This window comes from Heptranchias perlo, chromosome 28, assembly GCF_035084215.1.
Source record: "Heptranchias perlo isolate sHepPer1 chromosome 28, sHepPer1.hap1, whole genome shotgun sequence".
Taxonomy (NCBI): Eukaryota; Metazoa; Chordata; class Chondrichthyes; order Hexanchiformes; family Hexanchidae; genus Heptranchias; species Heptranchias perlo.
Window position 1 is genome coordinate 31,590,223 of NC_090352.1, and position 19,740 is coordinate 31,609,962.

Genomic DNA, 19,740 nt, shown 5'->3' on the forward strand with positions numbered 1-19,740 from the left:
GGTATTTGATAAAATTGAGATGTGTGTGTTTATACTGGTAGCTGTATAAAGGACCAAAGAAATGTGTATGAGAGGAAGTTAGCACAACATTTTCCCAGAATTTTACACAGGGAAGTCTTGTAAATAAAGCAAAAAGAAAGGAGGGGAAAAAGCCTTACAAGTGAAAGAGTAGTGAGAAAGGAAGTTAGAATTCTAGAAGATAAAAGGCGCACTGAAACTGAAGATAAAATAATAAATGAAAAATTTTCAGCAGTATTCACGCGGAAGTATAATACTTGCTGTTCAAACACCTCTCAGATATTGGGATACTATCAAAATTGAAGTCTGTCTGGCAAATGAATTTGATATGTTAGAGACTTAAGACTAATAAATCCCAAGACCAACTAGCACGTTGGCTGGGAATTTCTTCAGAGCTATTTCTGCTCTGCTGCTGAAACTTTGGCGGAAATGTGGTGGAAATCCCGATTACATGAAGTTACGGCAGCAAAATTAGAGGAGCTCTGAGGAAATTCACGGCAATTACCTATTTTTGAAAAGAGATAACCAATTTGATCTAGTTAACTACAGGCTCATTAGCCCAACATCAATAATAGGTAAAATAATAGAAACTACTCCAAGGGGTAAACTGGAAGCGTACGTATATAGCAGAACGTATATAATGAGAAACAGCATGGATTTAGAAAGGGAAGATGTTACCTTACAAGCTGCTGCTTTGAGCGCGTTCTAAATAACATAGACAGTGGAACCGACTACATTATGGTTTATTTGGACTTTCAGAAAGGTTTCAGCAACGTTCCACATGAAAATCTTCTAATTAAACTAAAAACTATAGATAGAACATAAGACTGGATAAGAAGTTGGTTTAAAAAATAGAAAACAGTGCTTTGAAAGGTTAATGTCAGACGAGGGGAGAAGTGTTACCTGAGGTTCTTCAGGGTCATTGCTTAGACCTGTTGTTTCTAATTTTCTGGCAACACTAAAATAGGAACATAGGAACAGGAGTAGGCCATTCAGCCCCTCGAGCCCGCTCTGCCATTTGATAAGATCATGGCTGATCTGTGATCTAACTCCATATACCTGCCTTTGGCCCATATCCCTTAATACCTTTGGTTGGCAAAAAGTTATCTATCTCAGATTTGAAATTAGCAATTGAGCTAGCATTAATTGCCATTTGCGGAAGAGAGTTCCAAACTTCTTTGTGTGTAGAAGTGTTTTCTAATCTCACTCCTGAAAGGTCTGGGTCTAACTCCTAGAATCCTCAACCAGCGGAAATAGTTTCTCTCTATCCACCGTATCTGTTCCCCTTAATATCTTATAAACTTCGATCAGATCACCCCTTAACCTTCTAAACTGTAGAGAATACAACCCCAATTTGTGTAATCTCTCCTTATAACTTAACCCTTGAAGTCTGGGTATCATTCTAGTAAACCTACGCTGCACTCCCTCCAAGGCCAATATGTCCTTCCGAAGGTGCGGTGCCCAGAACTGCTCACAGTACTCCAGATGTGGTCTAACCAGGGTTTTGTATAGCTGCAGCATAACTTCTGCCCCCTTGTACTCTAGTCCTCTAGATATAAAGGCCAGCATTCCCATTAGCCTTATTGATTATTTTCTGCACCTATTCATGACACTTCAATGATCGATGTACCTGAACCCCTAAGTCCCTTTGGACATCCACTGTTTTTAACTTTTTACCATTTAGAAAGTACCCTGTTCTATTCTTTTTTGGTCCAAAGTGGATGACCTCACATTTGTCTACATTGAATTCCATTTACCACAGTTTTGCCCATTCACCTAATCTATCAATATCCCTTCGTAATTTTATGTTTTCATCTACACTGCTTACAATGCCACCAATCCTTGTGTCATCGGCAAACTTAGATATGAGACTTCCTATGCCTTCATCTAAATTGTTAATAAATATTGTGAATAATTGAGGCCCCAAGACAGATCCCTGCAGGACTCCACTCGTCACATCCTGCCAATGTGAGTACTTACCCATTATCTCTACTCTCTGTCGCCTTTCGCTCAGCCAACTTCCTAACCAAGTCCGTACTTTTCCCTTGATTCCATGGGCTTCTATCTTAGCTAACAGTCTCTTATGTGAGACTTTATCAAATGCCTTCTGGAAGTCCAAATAAATAACATCCATTGACATTCTCCTGTCCACCTCTTCAAAAAATTCAGTCAAGTTTGTCAGGAGCAACTAGCTCGGGTACACATTTCTTCAGCACAACTCCCAGGATGTTGCCAGGGCCCATCGCCTTTGTGGTGTCCAGAGCAGTCAGCCGCTTCTTAATGTATTGAGGAGTGAACCAAACTGCCCAGACACTGGTACCTGTGATGGTGGAAATCTTGAGAGGAGGCTGAGTGGGATCATCCACTTGGCACTTTTTGGCTGAAGACACCTGCAAACACTTCAGCCTTCTCTCTTGCACTCAATGTGCTGGGCTGTACCATGGTTGAGGATGGGGATGTTCCTGGAACCTTCTCTTCTTGTTAGTTGCATAGTTGTTCACTACCATTCTCGACTGTATGTGGTATGGCTACGAGGCTGTGCTCTGATTCGTTGGTTGCGGGATTGCTTAGCCTGTACATATGCACAGAATAAGTTAACCTGAAGATAATAAATATTTGCCGTCATTTACATGCATGTGGCTGTGGGACTAAGTGTTGGCGTCATGACTTCAATACTCCGTACATGCACACTAACCAAAATATTAAAGCCAGATCATGCATATACTTGTGCTTTGCTGCCAGTTCACAGGTGACCTAACATCTTGATGTCACCAACGAAATGTGCTGCTGAATGGTTACTAACCCATAGATCTTCAAAAATTCTGTCTAATTTGGTTTAATTTACCATCAGCTGCAGGAGATTTGCACTATGGGAGTCATCAGCTGAAGAGCAAAGTGAAAGTGCCTTTAGAGTAGTACAAGGTTGAGCCTCCATGGGCCAAGTAGTATTTTTTTATACTATTTACTCGAAGGGTTCGTCCCCAAATTTTGTGCAAGATGATAAGTAAGAGGCTTCATTATCAACTTCATTTTCAACTCTAGCTGATGGTGATATAAAACAAGAAGAAGTTGAGTGTTATCTAAAGCAAACATTCTACTGTACTTTGATTCTCATCAAAGTTTTTATTAACAGGGGGTAAACTCTAGGAATCCGAGTCGTCCACCTCCCAGTTCTGTAAACACAGGTGGAATTACTGAAATCATGGCTGAGGGTGGAGAGTTGGAATTTGTAAAAAGAATCATCCATGATAGCCTTCAGCTGAAAAAGAGACTGAGGTAAGCGATGTGGGAAAGCCATTCTGTTCGATTACCATTTTGCTGTGGAATGCAGGCCCAGAGACTTATCTTGAGCTCAATTATTGTAAGTTTCAAGCTGTTGCACCTTTAAATAAATGCAAATTCTTTACTGCAACATCCATAACATCAGGATTTGTATCTTTGGTCCTGTTGGACCTGAGTTTTGCTGACACTGTAACTCCACTTATGTGCATGTGGCCGTGAGACTAATTTAAATGACCTGACACAGGCATTGATAGTTCCTATGAGTCACTATAACGCAGGACATTGCAGCAAGAACTTCCTCCATTCTACCACGACGGTGGCAGTCCAATGGGCTTAAAACAATGGATAGCTATCTCATCAGAATGTTGCTGAAGTGCTGCCTCTACTGCACATAACAGTGGACCAAATCTAAATGTAACATAATTTTTTTTTAAATGTCCTTTTTAAAAAAATACTGTAGATAGAAAACAGATCTATGTCACTTCCTGTATGACATTCCTGGCCTTTGCTTAGCACCTTTCCCTAAATAGCCTAACTGAAATTGCAAGTCAGTGTCTTCTATTTTAAAAATGTCTACCCAGGGGCATAACAAAACAAATATTGATGGCAATTTTTAGCATATATAATTGAATATTTCAAAATTGGCATTGCGTTGCGCATTAATTCACTTCACCTCAGCTTTAGACATAACTTGCCCGTGGTCACTTCCATGATCTTTGAACAATAATAATAATACAACAACAACATGCATTTATATAATACAGTTAACATAGAAAAACATCCCCAAGCATGTCACAAAAATGTTCATTGTAGCTTTGAAACTGCAGTTAAATCAACATTGTATTATAATGTAAAATATACACTAAACAAAGTAAATCTAATGAAATCAGATGGAATTGGATCTGAAAACATTGTCTTCAAAGGTGTGTAAAAATCAGCTGTTCAGTAATATATTTAACTGAGCTTAATAAACTTGTAAATAATGTGTAGTTTGTTATAAAAGGTATTAAAGTTTGTGATTTCAATAGAGCCGAGTTGACAGAAGCAGAATATTTTCTCTTGCAAATAAATGGGCCATTTAAATGACGTATAATTATTATATATGGCTTTAATCATAGGTTCGTAGACCACAGTTCCTGCAGCTAACAGCTGCCTTTGTTTTCATTTTTTGATAAGCTGTGAGTAGTGGAATTTTATGAATCATTTTCTGCATCACTGTGAAGTTGACATTTTCTGTTATTAAGCAAATAACTTATTCTCCAGTTCAATAGTTAGCACCTTTCCCTTTTTATCTTGATAAAGGATAATGAGAAAATTATGATTTGTGAACAGCACATGCTCACTGAAATAAAATATTTAAATTTTAATATATCATGGTGATAATTTTCCTTGATCACCAGTTGGGCACTTCTTCAACCTAGAACTTAATATAAGGTGTCACTCAGTCTCGTTATTGGGCTATGAATGTTTACCATCATGAAAGATTACAAACTGCAAGATTCTGGGAATCGCTAATAAAACCATGGAATACTGAAAATACACATAACCTTTTCTATTTTCAAATGCTGATGGACTTGCTGTGTATTTAAAGCATGTTCTGGCTTATTACCTTTCTTCTCCAGACATGTTTTAAGTGACAGGAAATTTGAAAACCTGCCTGATTATTACATGGTTTGACTCCAAATTTTAATGAACTTGAGTCTGATGAACTGGATGTTAAGTATTCACAAATTCTTTATGCTAATCCTTCATATAATAATCTATCTGCTAGTCAATCCATCATATAAAAAGCTGGACTGAGACAACAGCCACAAATTTGGTTTAGTTCAAAACAAATGAGATTCACAGTGAGTTAATACTTAAAGCATTAGTCACTCCAACTGTGCCTTAATGTGTATATACCTTACTTTGCATAACTGAACACTCCTCAGATCTAGCTTTGGTTCTTGAATATTTTAGCAATATACTGTAATTGTGTGATTAGAAAAGTGTAACAGGGTACACAATCCAGCAGTTTGATTGTATAGCTGTTAACCATTGAAGTTCTTAAATATAGTACATATTAAAATAATTAATTAAACACTTGTTAGAAAGCTAAGACATTAAGAAGTCAATTGTTTTCAGCAGCTTCATAGTGTGCTGTAGAGCAGTTTTTGTTTTGAATTGAAGTCTCTTAAGTGGCTGTTCTTGAAGGCAAATTTTAATTTTAGAACCAACTTTGCAGTAATGAGAAGTTGCACTATTCTGAGCAATGCACAGAGAAAGTTTTTTTTAAACTTAAATTGTGTAAGGCGAGGCCCTAACCCTTACTAAAGCTTTGAAATGAGCAGTAAAGCATTGCAACTGTGACTAAAATTCACAAACCAGCACATGGAACGCAATGAGTTGTGACAGAATTCTCAGCTGTGGGACTCTTTCATGACTACTTTGCCTTCTACTCCAATCAAGGTCAGTGACACAAATCTGTCATGAAGCTATTTACCTGTCTCATTCATTTGTTGCTGAGAAGCTGTCTATTCAGGTCATACTATAGCAGCTCGTAGCTTAAAGCTGACAAGCAGGAAGAATTGTATAAGTGTCTTCCCTTTTACAGTTTAAAAAAAAGCAGAGCTCTACAATTCTAATTATAACCTTTTTCTTCAAATACTACAGTTATCAGCAAATATGTGGCTTTCATTCATTGATTCCTGCTTGAAAGCTGTAAATTCTTGAGTAATTTGGTAGTGTACTATTGTCAGCTTTATCATTTCCCCCCCTATTTTTCCTCCCTGCTTCTCCTGAAGGTTTTGACTCCTTACTGCCATACATTTGGTTGGTTGATTGCCTTTTGGTACCTCTTCCAAATGGCCATTCTTCTCATGTAAGGATTGATAGAGTGTTGGCAGATACTCAACCCCAGACATATCACAGACAAGCCCAATCCTGCCCTTACCTGACATCCACATAGTGTACTTCCAGTAGTGGACAGTGGTTAGAAATCAGAAGTGGGAACTTTGGCCAATTTTCCAATCCCTAACCTAAGGTTAACTGAAGTACTTTAAGTTCATTTAACTCAGCACACTCCAAACATATGAACATTCCAGGTCTGCACGGCTCAGCTACACATTGGATAAACTCACTGAGCCATCTAGGGAGTTTAATTTTATTTTTTAAATTAGTTTATACAAAGTAGATAAATCTTTGAGGCATAGGAAGATATAGGGCCATGAGAAGAGCGGAGGGCGGCAGCATTAGTTTTGGATTGCTCTAGCAAAGAGCCAGCAAGGGCATGATTGGCCAAATGGCTTCCTTTTGTGCTGTAAGCTTCTATACCTCTATTTTAAGCGTGACTTATATAAAATTTAGGATTTACGGAACAATACTGATGAAATGCAAAATAAACAGAAAAATAGCTTTGATATAAATTTAGTTTAAACCAAATGCAAGTCCATGTGAGTTCACTGTTGCAGCACTCTCACTTGCTGTTACGCATGTGCTCTCATGCACTCGCTTACTTGTGATTTCTTTTTATCCTCCATTGCACTCTGCACACGCACTATTCATTTGACTTCAAGGGTTACCCTTAAGGCTGAGAAATGAACAATGGAGGCAAAATACTCAAATGCCTCAATCTACATCATTTCAACATCAGTCTTCTAGCTCTGGTGTAGTTGCTGCTGCCTGTCAAATTTATGTTGAAACGTCAAACACTGCCCTGGCTTTTCAGAAAACTTAATGGGCTAGAATTTGCTGTCAAAATAACGGTGAGGCTAATGGCACTCGCCGTTATTTATGTGCAAATGCTACAGCAAATTCAGACGAGGGGCAGATGCGCAATTAAACTCAAATATCGAAAAGTTGCTGTACGAGTTGCGCCGTTCCGCCGTTAGCTTCGCAAAAACAGCATCTCGCTGCCTGCCTCACCATTGAAATGCATTGAACAGCGTGAAGTTGCTGTATTTGCACAGTAGATAGGAACTAAACTCGCCACAGAAAGTTAAGTCTAGTCCATTCAAGTCTAATTACCCTTTTTTTTCAAAAAATATACTTTATTCACAAAATTTGCAGCAATACATACAGTACAGTTGTCATATCACATTCCAAACGTACACAAAACTGATTATACAATTTGCAGGTTACATCAAGTGCAGTTCAATGAACACATAATTACAGTTCATGACACGCTTGGGTGCCTCATTGCATTACACTGAATACAGATTATTGATTACAGGTACGTTACAGATTCATTACAGTTACATTACATCAATTTGAATTTTACATTCTGCCCGAGGGGGTTTTCCCTGATTGCAGCCCCTCAGTATACAATGGCGGGAAGGCGCTAAACGGTTGCCTTTCCCCACAGAGCCTTTGCGGCGGCCACACCCAGCTTCAGTGCGTCTCTGAGCACGTAGTCCTGGACCTTGGAATGTGCCCGTCTGCAACACTCGGTCGAGGACAGCTTCTTGCACTGGAAGACCAGCAAGTTTCGGGCAGACCAAAGAGCGTCTTTCACTGATGGTCTTCCAGCAGCAGTTGATGTCTGTCTCGGTGTGCGTCCCCGGGAGCAGCCCATACAGCACAGAATCCTGTGTTACGGAACTGCTCGGGACGAACCTGGATACCACTGCATCTCTCTCCAGACCTTCTTTGCAAAGGCACATTCCAGAAGGAGATGGGTGACGGTCTCGTCTCCACCACAGCCTCCTCAGGGACAGCGCGCGGTGGCACTGAGACTCCGGGAGTGCATGAAGGATCTGACGGGAAGGGCCCTTCTCACCACCAGCCAAGCTAGGTCTTGATGCTTGTTTGAAAGCTCTGGCGATGAGGCATTCTGCCAAATGACATTGACGGTCTGCTCAGGGAACCAACCGACAAGATCCACCATCTCCTTTTCCCGCAGGGTCTCGAGGACGTTACGTGCGGACCACTTGCTGATCGCCTTGTGGTCAAAGGTTTTTTCTACACAAACCTTTCCACAAAGGACAGGTGGGGAGGAACGGTCCAACTGGATGGAGCGTTCCGTGGCAGCGTGGCCAGGCCCATCCTTCTCAACACCGGGGACAGGTAGAACCTCAGCACGTAGTGACACTTTGTGTTTGCGTACCGAGGGTCTACACACAGCTTGATGCAGCCGCACACAAAGGTGGCCATCAGGATGAGGGCCACGTTGGGCACGCCTTTCCCCCCTTTTACATGTCCTGTTTCCCTCACTGCGCCGTTATCAGCTCGCACTTCCAACAAGTTGCCACGCAAAAAATTTTAAAACCTAAACATGCAAGGGCAAGTCTAACTTACAAGACACCTGTTTAACCTTGGCAATACGCTCCTCCCAGACAGGTAAATAGCTTCATGACAGATTTGTGTCACTGACCTTGATTGGAGTAGAAGGCAAAGTAGTCATGAAAGAGTCCCACAGCTGAGAATTCTGTCACAACTCATTGCGTTCCATGTGCTGGTTTGTGAATTTTAGTCACAGTTGCAATGCTTTACTTTGGTTGGCAGATACTCAACCCAAATTTTAATTTCACAATCCTTCAATCTGATTGGTTAAGGAGCTACATAGTTGCTTGCCCTGTTGTCTCTGGTCCCAGATGTCCTGTTTCCCTCACTGCGCCGTTATCAGCTCGCACTTTCAACAAGTTGCCATGCAAAAAATTTTAAAACCTAAACATGCAAGGGCAAGTCTAACTTACAATCTAGTTAACTACAGGCTCATTAGCCCAACATCAATAATAGGTAAAATAATAGAAACTACTCCAAGGGGTAAACTGGAAGCGTACGTATATAGCAGAACGTATATAATGAGAAACAGCATGGATTTAGAAAGGGAAGATGTTACTTTACAAGCTGCTGCTTTGAGCGCGAATTAGATGAACTTTGAGTGAGATGTCCTTCTGCAGCTAATTATGGCCCAATAAGTGTCGCTGTCTGGTGACAGCACCTATCTAGAAAGCACACATTTCATGCAAACAGTAAATTAAAAAATTTAACTAGTACCAGTTTCTGGTAATGGCTGTTTGCAGGCACTGTTCTCTTTGTCAGAGTACATCTGTTGAAGAAAAATAGTTTTTGCTAATTATAAAACTAACCATTTCTTCCTGTCTTTTATTCTTTTTCTCTCAATACCTAGCTTCTTTCATCTGTCTTTTTATTCCTGTGTGTATTGGACTTGTACGTTTACTTTGCTTTCATCTTCCCTTTCTCTTCATTACTGTTTATAGCTCTCTTTGTTTCTGTATCGGTTCTTCTGTTGTACTGTTCCAGCAAACTGACAGCTGTGTTTTCCTCCATCTACATAGTATAATCATTGGGTTGTTTCATCAACGCAGATAGTACATAGTGCACTCTGGATGTAAGAATGGCAGATCGGAATATAATCTAAATGGGGAAGTGCTGGGGTGGAGGAAGGGGGTTTAATGAACAAAGGGATTTTGAGGTCTAGGTACATAAATCATTTAAAAACTAGCTCACAAGTGCAAAAAGTAGCCAGAAGGGTTAATGGGATATTGGACTTCATTAGAAGAAGTTTAGAATAGAAAAACAGGAAACATTACTACAGTAATAGAGTGCTGGTCAGACTTCATTGTGTTCAATTTTGGCCACTCCATCTTCGGAAGAATATACCGGCCTTGCAGATAGTCCATTGATGATATTCTCAAGGATGATACCTTGGATGAAGAACTGAGTTATAATGAGAAATTGTGTAAACTTAGATTATATTCCCTGGAAATGAGATGGTTAAGGGGTAATCTAACAGGTATTTAAAAGAATGAAGGCAAATTAACAAAGTAGTTAGGAAATAGCTCTTCTCTCCATCTAGGAATCCAGAATAAAGGTACGCGATAACATTTCATAATAGAATTTAGAAAGAAAGAAATAACTTGCATTTATATGGCGCCTTTTGTATCCTCAGGATGTCCCAACGTGCTTAAGAGCCAATAGAGTACTTTTGAAGTGCAGTCATTGTTCTAATGTAGGGAAATTTGATCTAAAACAGCTAAAAGTGAATTCAGGAAAAATTTCCTTGTACAGAGTTGTGAGAACATGGAACACATTGCCCCAGATTGCCATGAATGCAAAGTCAATTGAAGTGCTTTATGGGAGATAGATCCTTGGGAAATATGGATATTAAGGGATATGGAGAAAAGGAGGGGAATTAGAATTAAAAGGATAGCTTTGGCATGGTAAGTAAGGGGTGTTGGGCATGCAAGATTTTTTTCAGAGATCTTGAATAGCCAAGTTCTGGCTAACAAAAATGGTGTCGCAAGGCGCAGCTGCTTTTCCTGTGTTGGTACACAGTAGCTCCTATAGTACTTCAGAGAGATTTTTAATTTTATGCTTAAATTCAGTTATGTCGTAAAAGACAGCACTGCAGTCTACTCTTAATTCAAAGTTTCTTAATTCAAATTATCTGATCATTCAATTTTTTGACACTAAAATATCACTTTGCTGTTTTATTTACATTGCTTAACTCAAATTATTGGATAATTCAAATTTTAGTGCAAAACAGTTTTGAGTTATCAGCAGCAGACGGTACCAAAAAAAGATGATCACCTACACTGAGGAAAGTTTTCAGAGCATTAAGTTAACAGTCAAATTACTTGGAACCCAAGACATGGTGATGAACAAATGTATAGAGAAAGTTCACCAACTGCTTTCATGGCTCACCAGAAGGGGATGTTAAAATTTTTTTTAAACAGCTTGTGTATTTATAATGACCCTCCTGTAGAGGAACATCTGAAAACACTTTACAGGAGGATACAGAGCAAGAAATAGGAAGGGTTAACGGAAGATGGACAAAATGGGCTTTTAGGAGGCTTTTGAAGGAAAGTGGAGAGGTAGCAAGGCAAAGCGGTTATTGAAGAGGAAGGAATGCACGGTAATCCAGTCTACGAGGATGTGGGTGTGGACATAAAGCTGGACCAGTTCACTCAGGATAGTAAGAGATATTGGAGTTTAGAGATGAGAACTAGGATCTTGAAGTTGATCCAATGGGCAACAGAGAACTAGTGAAGCATGGTAAGTAAGGGGTGTTGGGCATGCAAGATTTTTTTCAGAGGTCTTGAGTAGCCAAGTTCTGGATTAACTTAGTTTGTGGAGAAGAGGCTAGTGAAGAAAGCACTGGAGAAATCTGTTCTGGAGTTCATAAAAGTATGGATTAGTACCATTGGAACCAGTGTTGTATGTGCTAATGCAAAAGTTACATTCCGAAGTGCACAGGCCACAAAACCTGCACAAAGGTGGAATTGATTAATTGGATTTTACAATGCTTGTTTAAAGCTTTCAGTACCAGGTGGTAATAAAATGATTCAATAATGTCTTTCAAAAGTAACCACTGGAATAAGACGTCAACTGTTCAAGCGGGTGAATTGAACTCTCACCCTGCTGATTGAGGTTGAATCTTGTTACAAGCTAAACATGTTTAAATGCAAAAAGGCTATAGATGTGGCTGTAATGTTCAGATTGTGCATGTAGAAGGCCACAAATAAAGATGACGCGTTCAGGTGTGATGTGGCAAACATGCTGGTTGCCATGACGACATGGGGAGCCACGATTAGCACAACTGTATGAAGCACGTTAAAGAGAGAGTAATTCAACTGAGCAGCATTGCATTGCTGGAGAGCAAAAATACATTTTTGATATAGGATATAGGATCTTTTGTTGGTTTTACAATGAAATTACAATTTAAGCAGTTCTGGCTAATTTGGCACACAACAGGATATGAGGTACAAATTCATCATGTGAACTGGGCACCGGATATCTTGCTGTTACAATTACCCAATTTTATATAAAACTGGTCATTTTTAATGGAGTGGCCTGGTTTAGTGTAGTTTATGGGCGATGCATCCAGACAACAACCTGTATACAACAACTTGAATTATTATTTGATGCAGAAAATGTCTCAAGGTGCTTTACTTGGGGACGGAGAAAAAAATACTTAAAAGAAATAAAGGAACGGCCACTAAGCCACAGTGCAAGTGATAGGCAGAGTGGACAAAAGGTTGGTTGAAAAGAAGGGCTTTGAGAAGTTTTTTTCAATGGTGGACGGAGAAGTGGAGAGGCGCAGGGGTTTAGGGATGGAATTTCTGAGAGTAGGGCCACGGTGGCTAAAGGCACTGCCATCAATGGTAGAATGAAGGAAGAGGATGGTGCACAGAAGGCCAGCGAAGGAGGACTGAAAGGTTCAAGAGATGATGCAAGGATGGAGGATGTTGCAGAGGTAGAGTGGTGCAAGACCATTGGGGAATTTGTCGACAAAAATTTTAAAGTCCTTTATGTGAATACCATAGATTGTTTCTTCAATGCTTCTCCTTTTAGCTACACAAGAATACAACCTTATCCAGCAAAATTATTTCACTTACACCAGTGGAACCTTATTTATGCATGTTCTTCATTACCTGTGAGAATTTTTGTCGGGGTTGAGGCTTTGGGTTGGGAGTCCAGAGGAGCTACTACAATTGTCCAGTCAGTGAATGAGGTGCACAAGTGAGGCTTGAAATGTTCAGTTGAAACCATCAAGGGATGTGCATGGCACAAAAACATGCTATCAAGGCAGACAGTTATTTGAATCTTTGAACTGTTGAGTGGCGGTGGTTAACACCGTGCAAGCTGGAACTGAATCATGGCCCCATCCTTTCTTTCCTTCCTTCACTCCCATTCCCCTTCCCATTGCCAGGAATCACATGAGGCTCCTCTGGACATGTGTGTGTGAGCACTTTCTATCAACTTTTCCATCATAAATTCCCATATCCACATTTATAATTGAAACTACCTATGTAAACTTGTCACACTGTAATTACGCCCTCCAGCAAGTGATGATGCTCCATCGCCTCCACTGTAAGAAAGTTGTGTTTACAGCATAACAGGTTTACACAGGTAGTTTCCATTATAAATATTAATGTAGAAATTGGTGAAGGAAACAGTGCATTCAGACATTTTTCAATATATTACAAATGTACAAATAGCCAAAATACCATGATGTCAATGTATGTACATAATTATTAAATTTTGTTTATCCATGTTGACTTGTTTCTCTTTAATCCTTATGGACAGGTTTTGAGGGGTGGGAACGATTCAGGAACATGGCTAGATGATGTGTATATGATATAAAAGAACTCAAGAAATTGCTGATCTCGACCAACATGTATATTGCTCTTTTATGCCCAACTTAACATCTCAGTTCTATGAGCAGCAGGTTCCTTGGATGATATTTACTTGCTAACTTGATTTTTCTAATTCTAGATGGTACAGCTGCATGTTGGGAAAGAAATGCAGTTTGGCTCCATTGAAAGAAGAACTTCGACAACAAGGGGTAAGATTTGAGATTTGTGAGGGGAAGGGAAGGAAACAAGAGATTGGCTACACTTCCAAATAGAATTCTACCTGCCATTCTGCCCAGCAATTGAAATTATATTTCATATGTATCTGGCACATTGGAGAATTTGTCAGACCTGGAATGCAAATTGTAACATTAAGATGAATTGAGCATCTTAAGCATTTTGTTGGTCTATCATTAATGGTTTATCTTGTAGTTGTGAGTTCCTAAAACAATTTGCTCATCTTAGGGGCAAGATGGAGTGTACCATTCACTGGGAGTGTCCATTGAGATCTGATTAATAGGATGCTGATTTGTGCTTATGATTTCCCCACATGGTGAATTACCTATCTCTGTTGGGCTATCAGAAGGAAGCATCAAGTGAAAGCAAGCCACTTTATAAAATGGGATGTCAATTGGCACCACACTAGTGTACCTGCTGTCAGATAGCGGCAGAGGCCAGGGCAATGGTCACTTACCTGACTTCTCAATTGGATTGGTGTTTGACATAGGATAATTCCATTTTTAAAAGGGGAGAAATTTAAAGATAATAAAGTTGCGTGATCTCTATGGTTTTAGATGGTGAGGGTGTGCATCATTTACGAGCCATTCTGCAGAACAGGTGTAAACAACAAATCGCCATCCTAGGGTTCAATTGTGAATAATTTAAATTGACAGATTGAAGGCATACTGTCTCCTTTGGGTGATATCCTTTATTTTATAAGCATGTAGCTGTAAATGTATTGTTTTTTAAAAAAACTAATTGTTGGTTATCTTGTGCTAAATAGTGCTTCATTTTGGAATAGAGTGGGCATTGTTTCACTGAATCTGTCATTGATTGACGTGACCAAAATTGGCAGCTCCAGGCTAAGTGCATCAGTTAATGTGCAATCAGTCAAGCTTTTGTTTTTGTGCCTAAGCACCTGCTGTATGTCATCCAGGTCCCTAAAGTCACCCACACTGAATTCTGTCAAGGACGAACCATGAGGTGGGCTTTGGCATGGAGTTTTTATGACGATGTAATTATGCCTGTAAGTATTGCATTCAATTACACATAATCAGTCCCCAATCCTTTATTCCAATATAAAACACAATGGAAGATTACAACCTGGGTAAAATGTTTCCATGATCATACCTTCTTTATTATGTGGTATTCAAATGTGTACTGTGCAGAACATAACATGATATTACCATGCTCTTCTAAACCCCAGCTTTAGCAAAGATGCTGCGGTGTAAAATTAATATAAATATATTTAAATATTGAGAAGTTAATGCAAAATAATAGAATTTGTTGCCACTGAATTTTGGGTCTACGAAATGGATCCAGGTCTAGTTGTGCATTGAGGTTATCAGTTCTGCTCTACCGAATGGGTCCTGGTCCAGTTGTAATTAGAGACTGAATAAAGTGCCATTATTAAATCCGTGTAGACTGTAAAATGTAGCTACTAATGGCAAATGATGCATTAATTATTCAGCATCAAAATGAACATTTATTAAGGATTGCAGAAGTGTTTAGTAAAATGTTAAAGAATATATAATTTCTCTTGTAGACGTTTTAATTTAATCCCATGGAGAATTTTATTTTCATATTTTATTAAAACAGAGTCCTACATTTTGCCACTTGTTGAATAGGGGGCTACCAAACGGGCTGTGCAGGGCCTCCTAGGTACAACAGCTACTGGCATTTATATAGCGCCTTTGATGTAGAAAAATGTCCCAAGGTGCTTCACAGAACTGTGAGGAATGTACATTTATTTGCTGCTTGGAGGGGGAAGAAAATGGTTTTGAATTCCAGCTTCTCCTGACACTCTTAATCCATTGTTATCTAGATATTTGGCTGATAATCTCGTCCAAGTTTTCACACACAGTAAAGTTGAGCTCCAGGATTGGAGGGAGCAGTTGTATCTATACCAGTGCACCGCCTACCAACATGAGCAATGGTGTCAATATCCACAGAAGCCGCTCACTGTGCCCAATCTTCCCATTTGTGGTTCATTGGCAAATTCGGCATGCTTAGAGATGAAATAAAACAATTTTTTTTTTCCGAAAGAGGGTGCAGAAAAAAATCACTAAGATGATCGCAGTGATGAGACTTTAGTTATGAGGAGATACTCAAGAAACTTTTTTTTTATTAGAACGAACAAATTTAAGAGGAGGTCTAATAAAGGTGTTACAAATTTAAGTTTGTGTTAGATATTCACTTGAGTTCAGCATCACCGGTCTCTCTCGTAAGCAGATCCCACATCCCTTATGAACCAGAGATTACCTTTGCTGCCCTAGATATAATCGAACAGTAGCATGAATCAGGAGCTTTAACAACAAAACCTGTTGTTATAGGAACTGGATACTGCAATCCAGGATGTGCTGCCACATGCGCTTTTCCAATCTTCAGAAAGATGGACTGATTAACACTTCAGTGAGACACAGCCAAATGTAAATCAACAAACTGGTTTATTTTACAATTGGTAACTGAATGTAGAGAGTAACATTTATAGTGAATCTCACCTTACTTCAACTTAATTCAATAACTCTCCTTGTAAAAATAACAAAACACGCCACACCATCCCTGTTGTTGGGCCTAGATATAACTTTTCTGGCCAGTGTTTCCTCTGAATCTGGTCGGCTCTATCTCTGCTTATTCTCTGTGTCTCTCTTACCAGATCTTTAAAAACTGAACTCGAATGTGTACGTGCCTTGTTCCCTTGCTAGACAGGAAGTCAGGAACTTTACCTCTGACCCTCTTCGCGTCTGAGGATTGGTCATTAGGGCTGCCAATTGGTTACTCCCCCTCCCTTGGTGGGGATACCTAGAAAATACCTCCTGTAGTCCTCAAATGAACAGACCATCCGGCATGATCACTGGGGATGACTTCCATTGTTTAAAGTTGAAACGCTATGCAAAAGGCACCATTTCACAAATTGATTCATTTGGCTCTAATGCATATTTCCCAGCACTCTTGTTCTGTGCCTTTAGTCCCTTGAGAGCTAAACTAAATTTAATAGTATTTTAATATAAATCACACCAGTGTCCTTCCACAGCAAAATAATCAGCAATCCTAAAACATGACTAACAGTATTGAAATTAATGAGTGATTTTGATCAAGTAAATTTGGAAAAACTATTTTCACTGGTCAGTGAATTGGTTCCTTTTAAGATCATCATCAGAAGAACAAAGGGAGAAATTAGGAGAATTGTTTTACACAGAGGTTGTTTGGGCATGGAATGCTCTACCAGAAACACTGGTGGAAGAAGAATACATAATAGCTTTCAAAAAGGAAGTGGATATTCAAAAACAAATTAAAAGGGGAATGGGGAAAGGGCAGGGAAATTGGGCTAAGTGGGATAACTCTTTCAGAAAGATGGCACAGGTGCAAAGTGCCAAATGACCTCCTTTTGCGCTGTAAAATTTTATGTTTCATCTTTTTGAGAGATTGCAGAGTTCAAATTAGGGCTTTATTTCATTACATCTCACTTTTTGAAATGCAAGCCCTTCATTATACCACAATATTAGAATGTGTATGTTACAGCAAACAAAGAAAACATTTGAACACACTTTATATTACATACTTCTCGTAATATATAACATACTTGAACTTTTAAACAGTAATAAGGGAATTGCCTACTTTAATACAATTTTCTTTCAATTGATTCCCAGCTGCTTTGATGCTAAGGTACTTTCTTCTCACTGCTGTGGGTTATGATTCTTACCAGAGGTAGCTATTCCAATCACCGCTATGTGCAATAAACTACATAAGTTGTAGCTGGACTGCTTCCCCATTGCAGAAATAAACTGGCATTTTTTCACTCTAAAATCCCATGGAAAAGCTTCATGTCATTTGAAGGGTGAAGTAGCATAGGAGCATACGGCCAAGGAGATGCAACTGTTCATTTAGGAAAGCAATCACTTCAATTCAGAGTGTTCATTGTTATATGACTGAGCACAAGTCTGCAGTGACCATTATTACATCTGAGTTTGATGTAGGTTAGATACATGGTCCAGTACAGTACTTGTTTAACAATTGCAGAGTATTGTGGTGTTTAAAGTTTGCCACTAGCTATCTCTCCCTATTCCATTTGCTTTTCTCCTGCCCTCGCAGCTATCAGATGGTTTGATTGGAGGGGGGGGATTTAACAGGAAACAATAATTCCTCAGGTGCATTCCCAATTCAACGAACTGTTTTCTCCCAAGGCTCATTAATAACTTTGATGATGTTTCATTTTTTTGCACGTTTAATTTTAAAAACAAAGGGTGACCACACTTTAGTGTAAGAAATTATTAAAGGTGCCTTGGGCTGAGCTTATCATTTTTTGAAAGCTTCTATCTCTCAGCGTCCAATCAATCACGTAACTTCATTATCCTCAGTAAGGTTCCTCAGGCTATTGGGAAGAGACTAATAGGGATGTTAATAAAGCACTAAAGATTTTTTTTAATTAGCCTAGGAATATATAAGAATCTCTTGACATTTTGTTTCTTCCTTCCGTTCATAATATTAACTGAATTGCTTGATCAAAATCGCACTTGCTTGTAAACCTGAAGACTAACAGCACAAAATAGGATATTTATATGAGTCACATAGTCAGCCTTGATCACAAAAGGTTTTAATGAGAAGAGTGATTGGTCTGGTTTTGTAAGAGTTTTAAAGATTGGTTCATTATCAAGTAATGCAGATGTACACTTAACCTGGAAATTGAATTTCTTGTTTAAAATAAAAAATATTGCATGCAAATCCCGTGATGGTTGCCATGACACCTGGCATATGTCCCAGGAAGAAATTCAGTCTCCTAAATAGCTGTCATTGTTTGCAGTTGCCTTTAGTTTTACAGGCTTTTTATGTTTTCAAATAAACATTTTTACAATTTTTAATAGATGAGGAGAAACAAAACTTTACTTATTTAAGTGTGGTATATCATGTGAGAGAACTGTGATTGATGTGCTGTCCCCTGACTAACTTACTTGACATGCTAACAACCATAAATGAACATCCTCCAGATTAGAAGGACAGTTTTATTATGTTCTACATTTTTAAAATTTTCTTTTTCACTTTTCTCCTCTTCCCTCTTGAAAGCACTAAACCCAAGACTGTGATATGGTTTCACAGGTGATAGGGGCCCTTCAGTTACCTGCCCAGTGCCCATTCCTACTGTGATCGTCAGCAATGAGAGTCAGAAAGCTATTCTCCCATGTTAGATGGGATAAGAGCATCACAGCCAAGTCCAATTGTGTCCTCCCGAGCACACTTGGCAACTGGGGTCACTGGATACCCTTGCCTGGGGAGGCTGACGCTATTTATAATGTGCCTATGACACCTCAGCTTCGATCGCCTATCTCAAGGCAGATTGAGGTTTGAACCTGGGACCTTTCTGGTCCGTATGCTATAGTGTAATTTAGCAACTGAGCCATTGAGCGAACTTGTCAATTTAATTTTGTTGTTCCATGTTAATCCCCCCCACGCAGACACAAAACCTTCCTACAACCAGCACTTGGATGCCCTTTCAAACCTAGCTACTACAAAGCAGAAGTGATTCAATACAAATTTGCAACCACAAACCTACCCATTGTACTATGAAGTGATGAACAATTTCACAGACTTTTGCTGACAATAGGTTTGTTTGATATTACTTAAGAAATACAAGGAGAATTTTTAGGTTTATCTGAGGACAATTATAGTTTTGATAGCTATCATCCGGCTTTTATAGTGCACTCTATACTTAGATGTAGAATAATGGGAACTGGTGTTAGATTTCACAAACATTTTTGTCATTATATTTTTCTTCCTCTTTCGCTGGAATATTAAGGTTCACCACAGTATGTGTGCTGCTTGGCAAGTACTGTTTTTCAGCAGCCTTCCTCAGTTACAGAGAGAAGCCTCCTGGGGTACTTCTGCCTGTTACTGTGTTCCCCTCGGGCGCAGTGTGGGATTCCCAGGCTTGTTAGTGTTTGTGTTGCACAGTCTGGAGCAGCAGTGGCACACCAGCTGACACACATTAGCTGCTTTGCAAATTAATGAGGTTTTCTTTTGGTACTCTTCTTTTTCCACTTCTGGATATTTAAAGATAAAGATTATGTATGTTTGTCACTGCTAAGACCTTGTCACCATAGATCCTCTTTTAATAGGGTGCGTTTGGACATGTAATGTTTGAAAATTA

The 19,740-nt window shown here is 39.2% G+C and overlaps 1 protein-coding gene across 3 annotated transcripts in view; it reads left to right on the forward strand.

Annotated features, from left to right (window-relative positions):
- mettl16 (methyltransferase 16, N6-methyladenosine) overlaps positions 1-19,740 on the forward strand; it is a 92,678-nt gene that overhangs the window by 59,105 nt on the left and 13,833 nt on the right. For all 3 annotated transcript variants that reach the window (XM_068008353.1, XM_068008352.1, XM_068008351.1), the window contains exons 6-8: positions 3,152-3,294; positions 13,522-13,591; positions 14,536-14,625. In XM_068008353.1, coding sequence (XP_067864454.1) covers positions 3,152-3,294; positions 13,522-13,591; positions 14,536-14,625 — 303 coding nt within the window. The remainder of the gene's footprint in view (positions 1-3,151; positions 3,295-13,521; positions 13,592-14,535; positions 14,626-19,740) is intronic.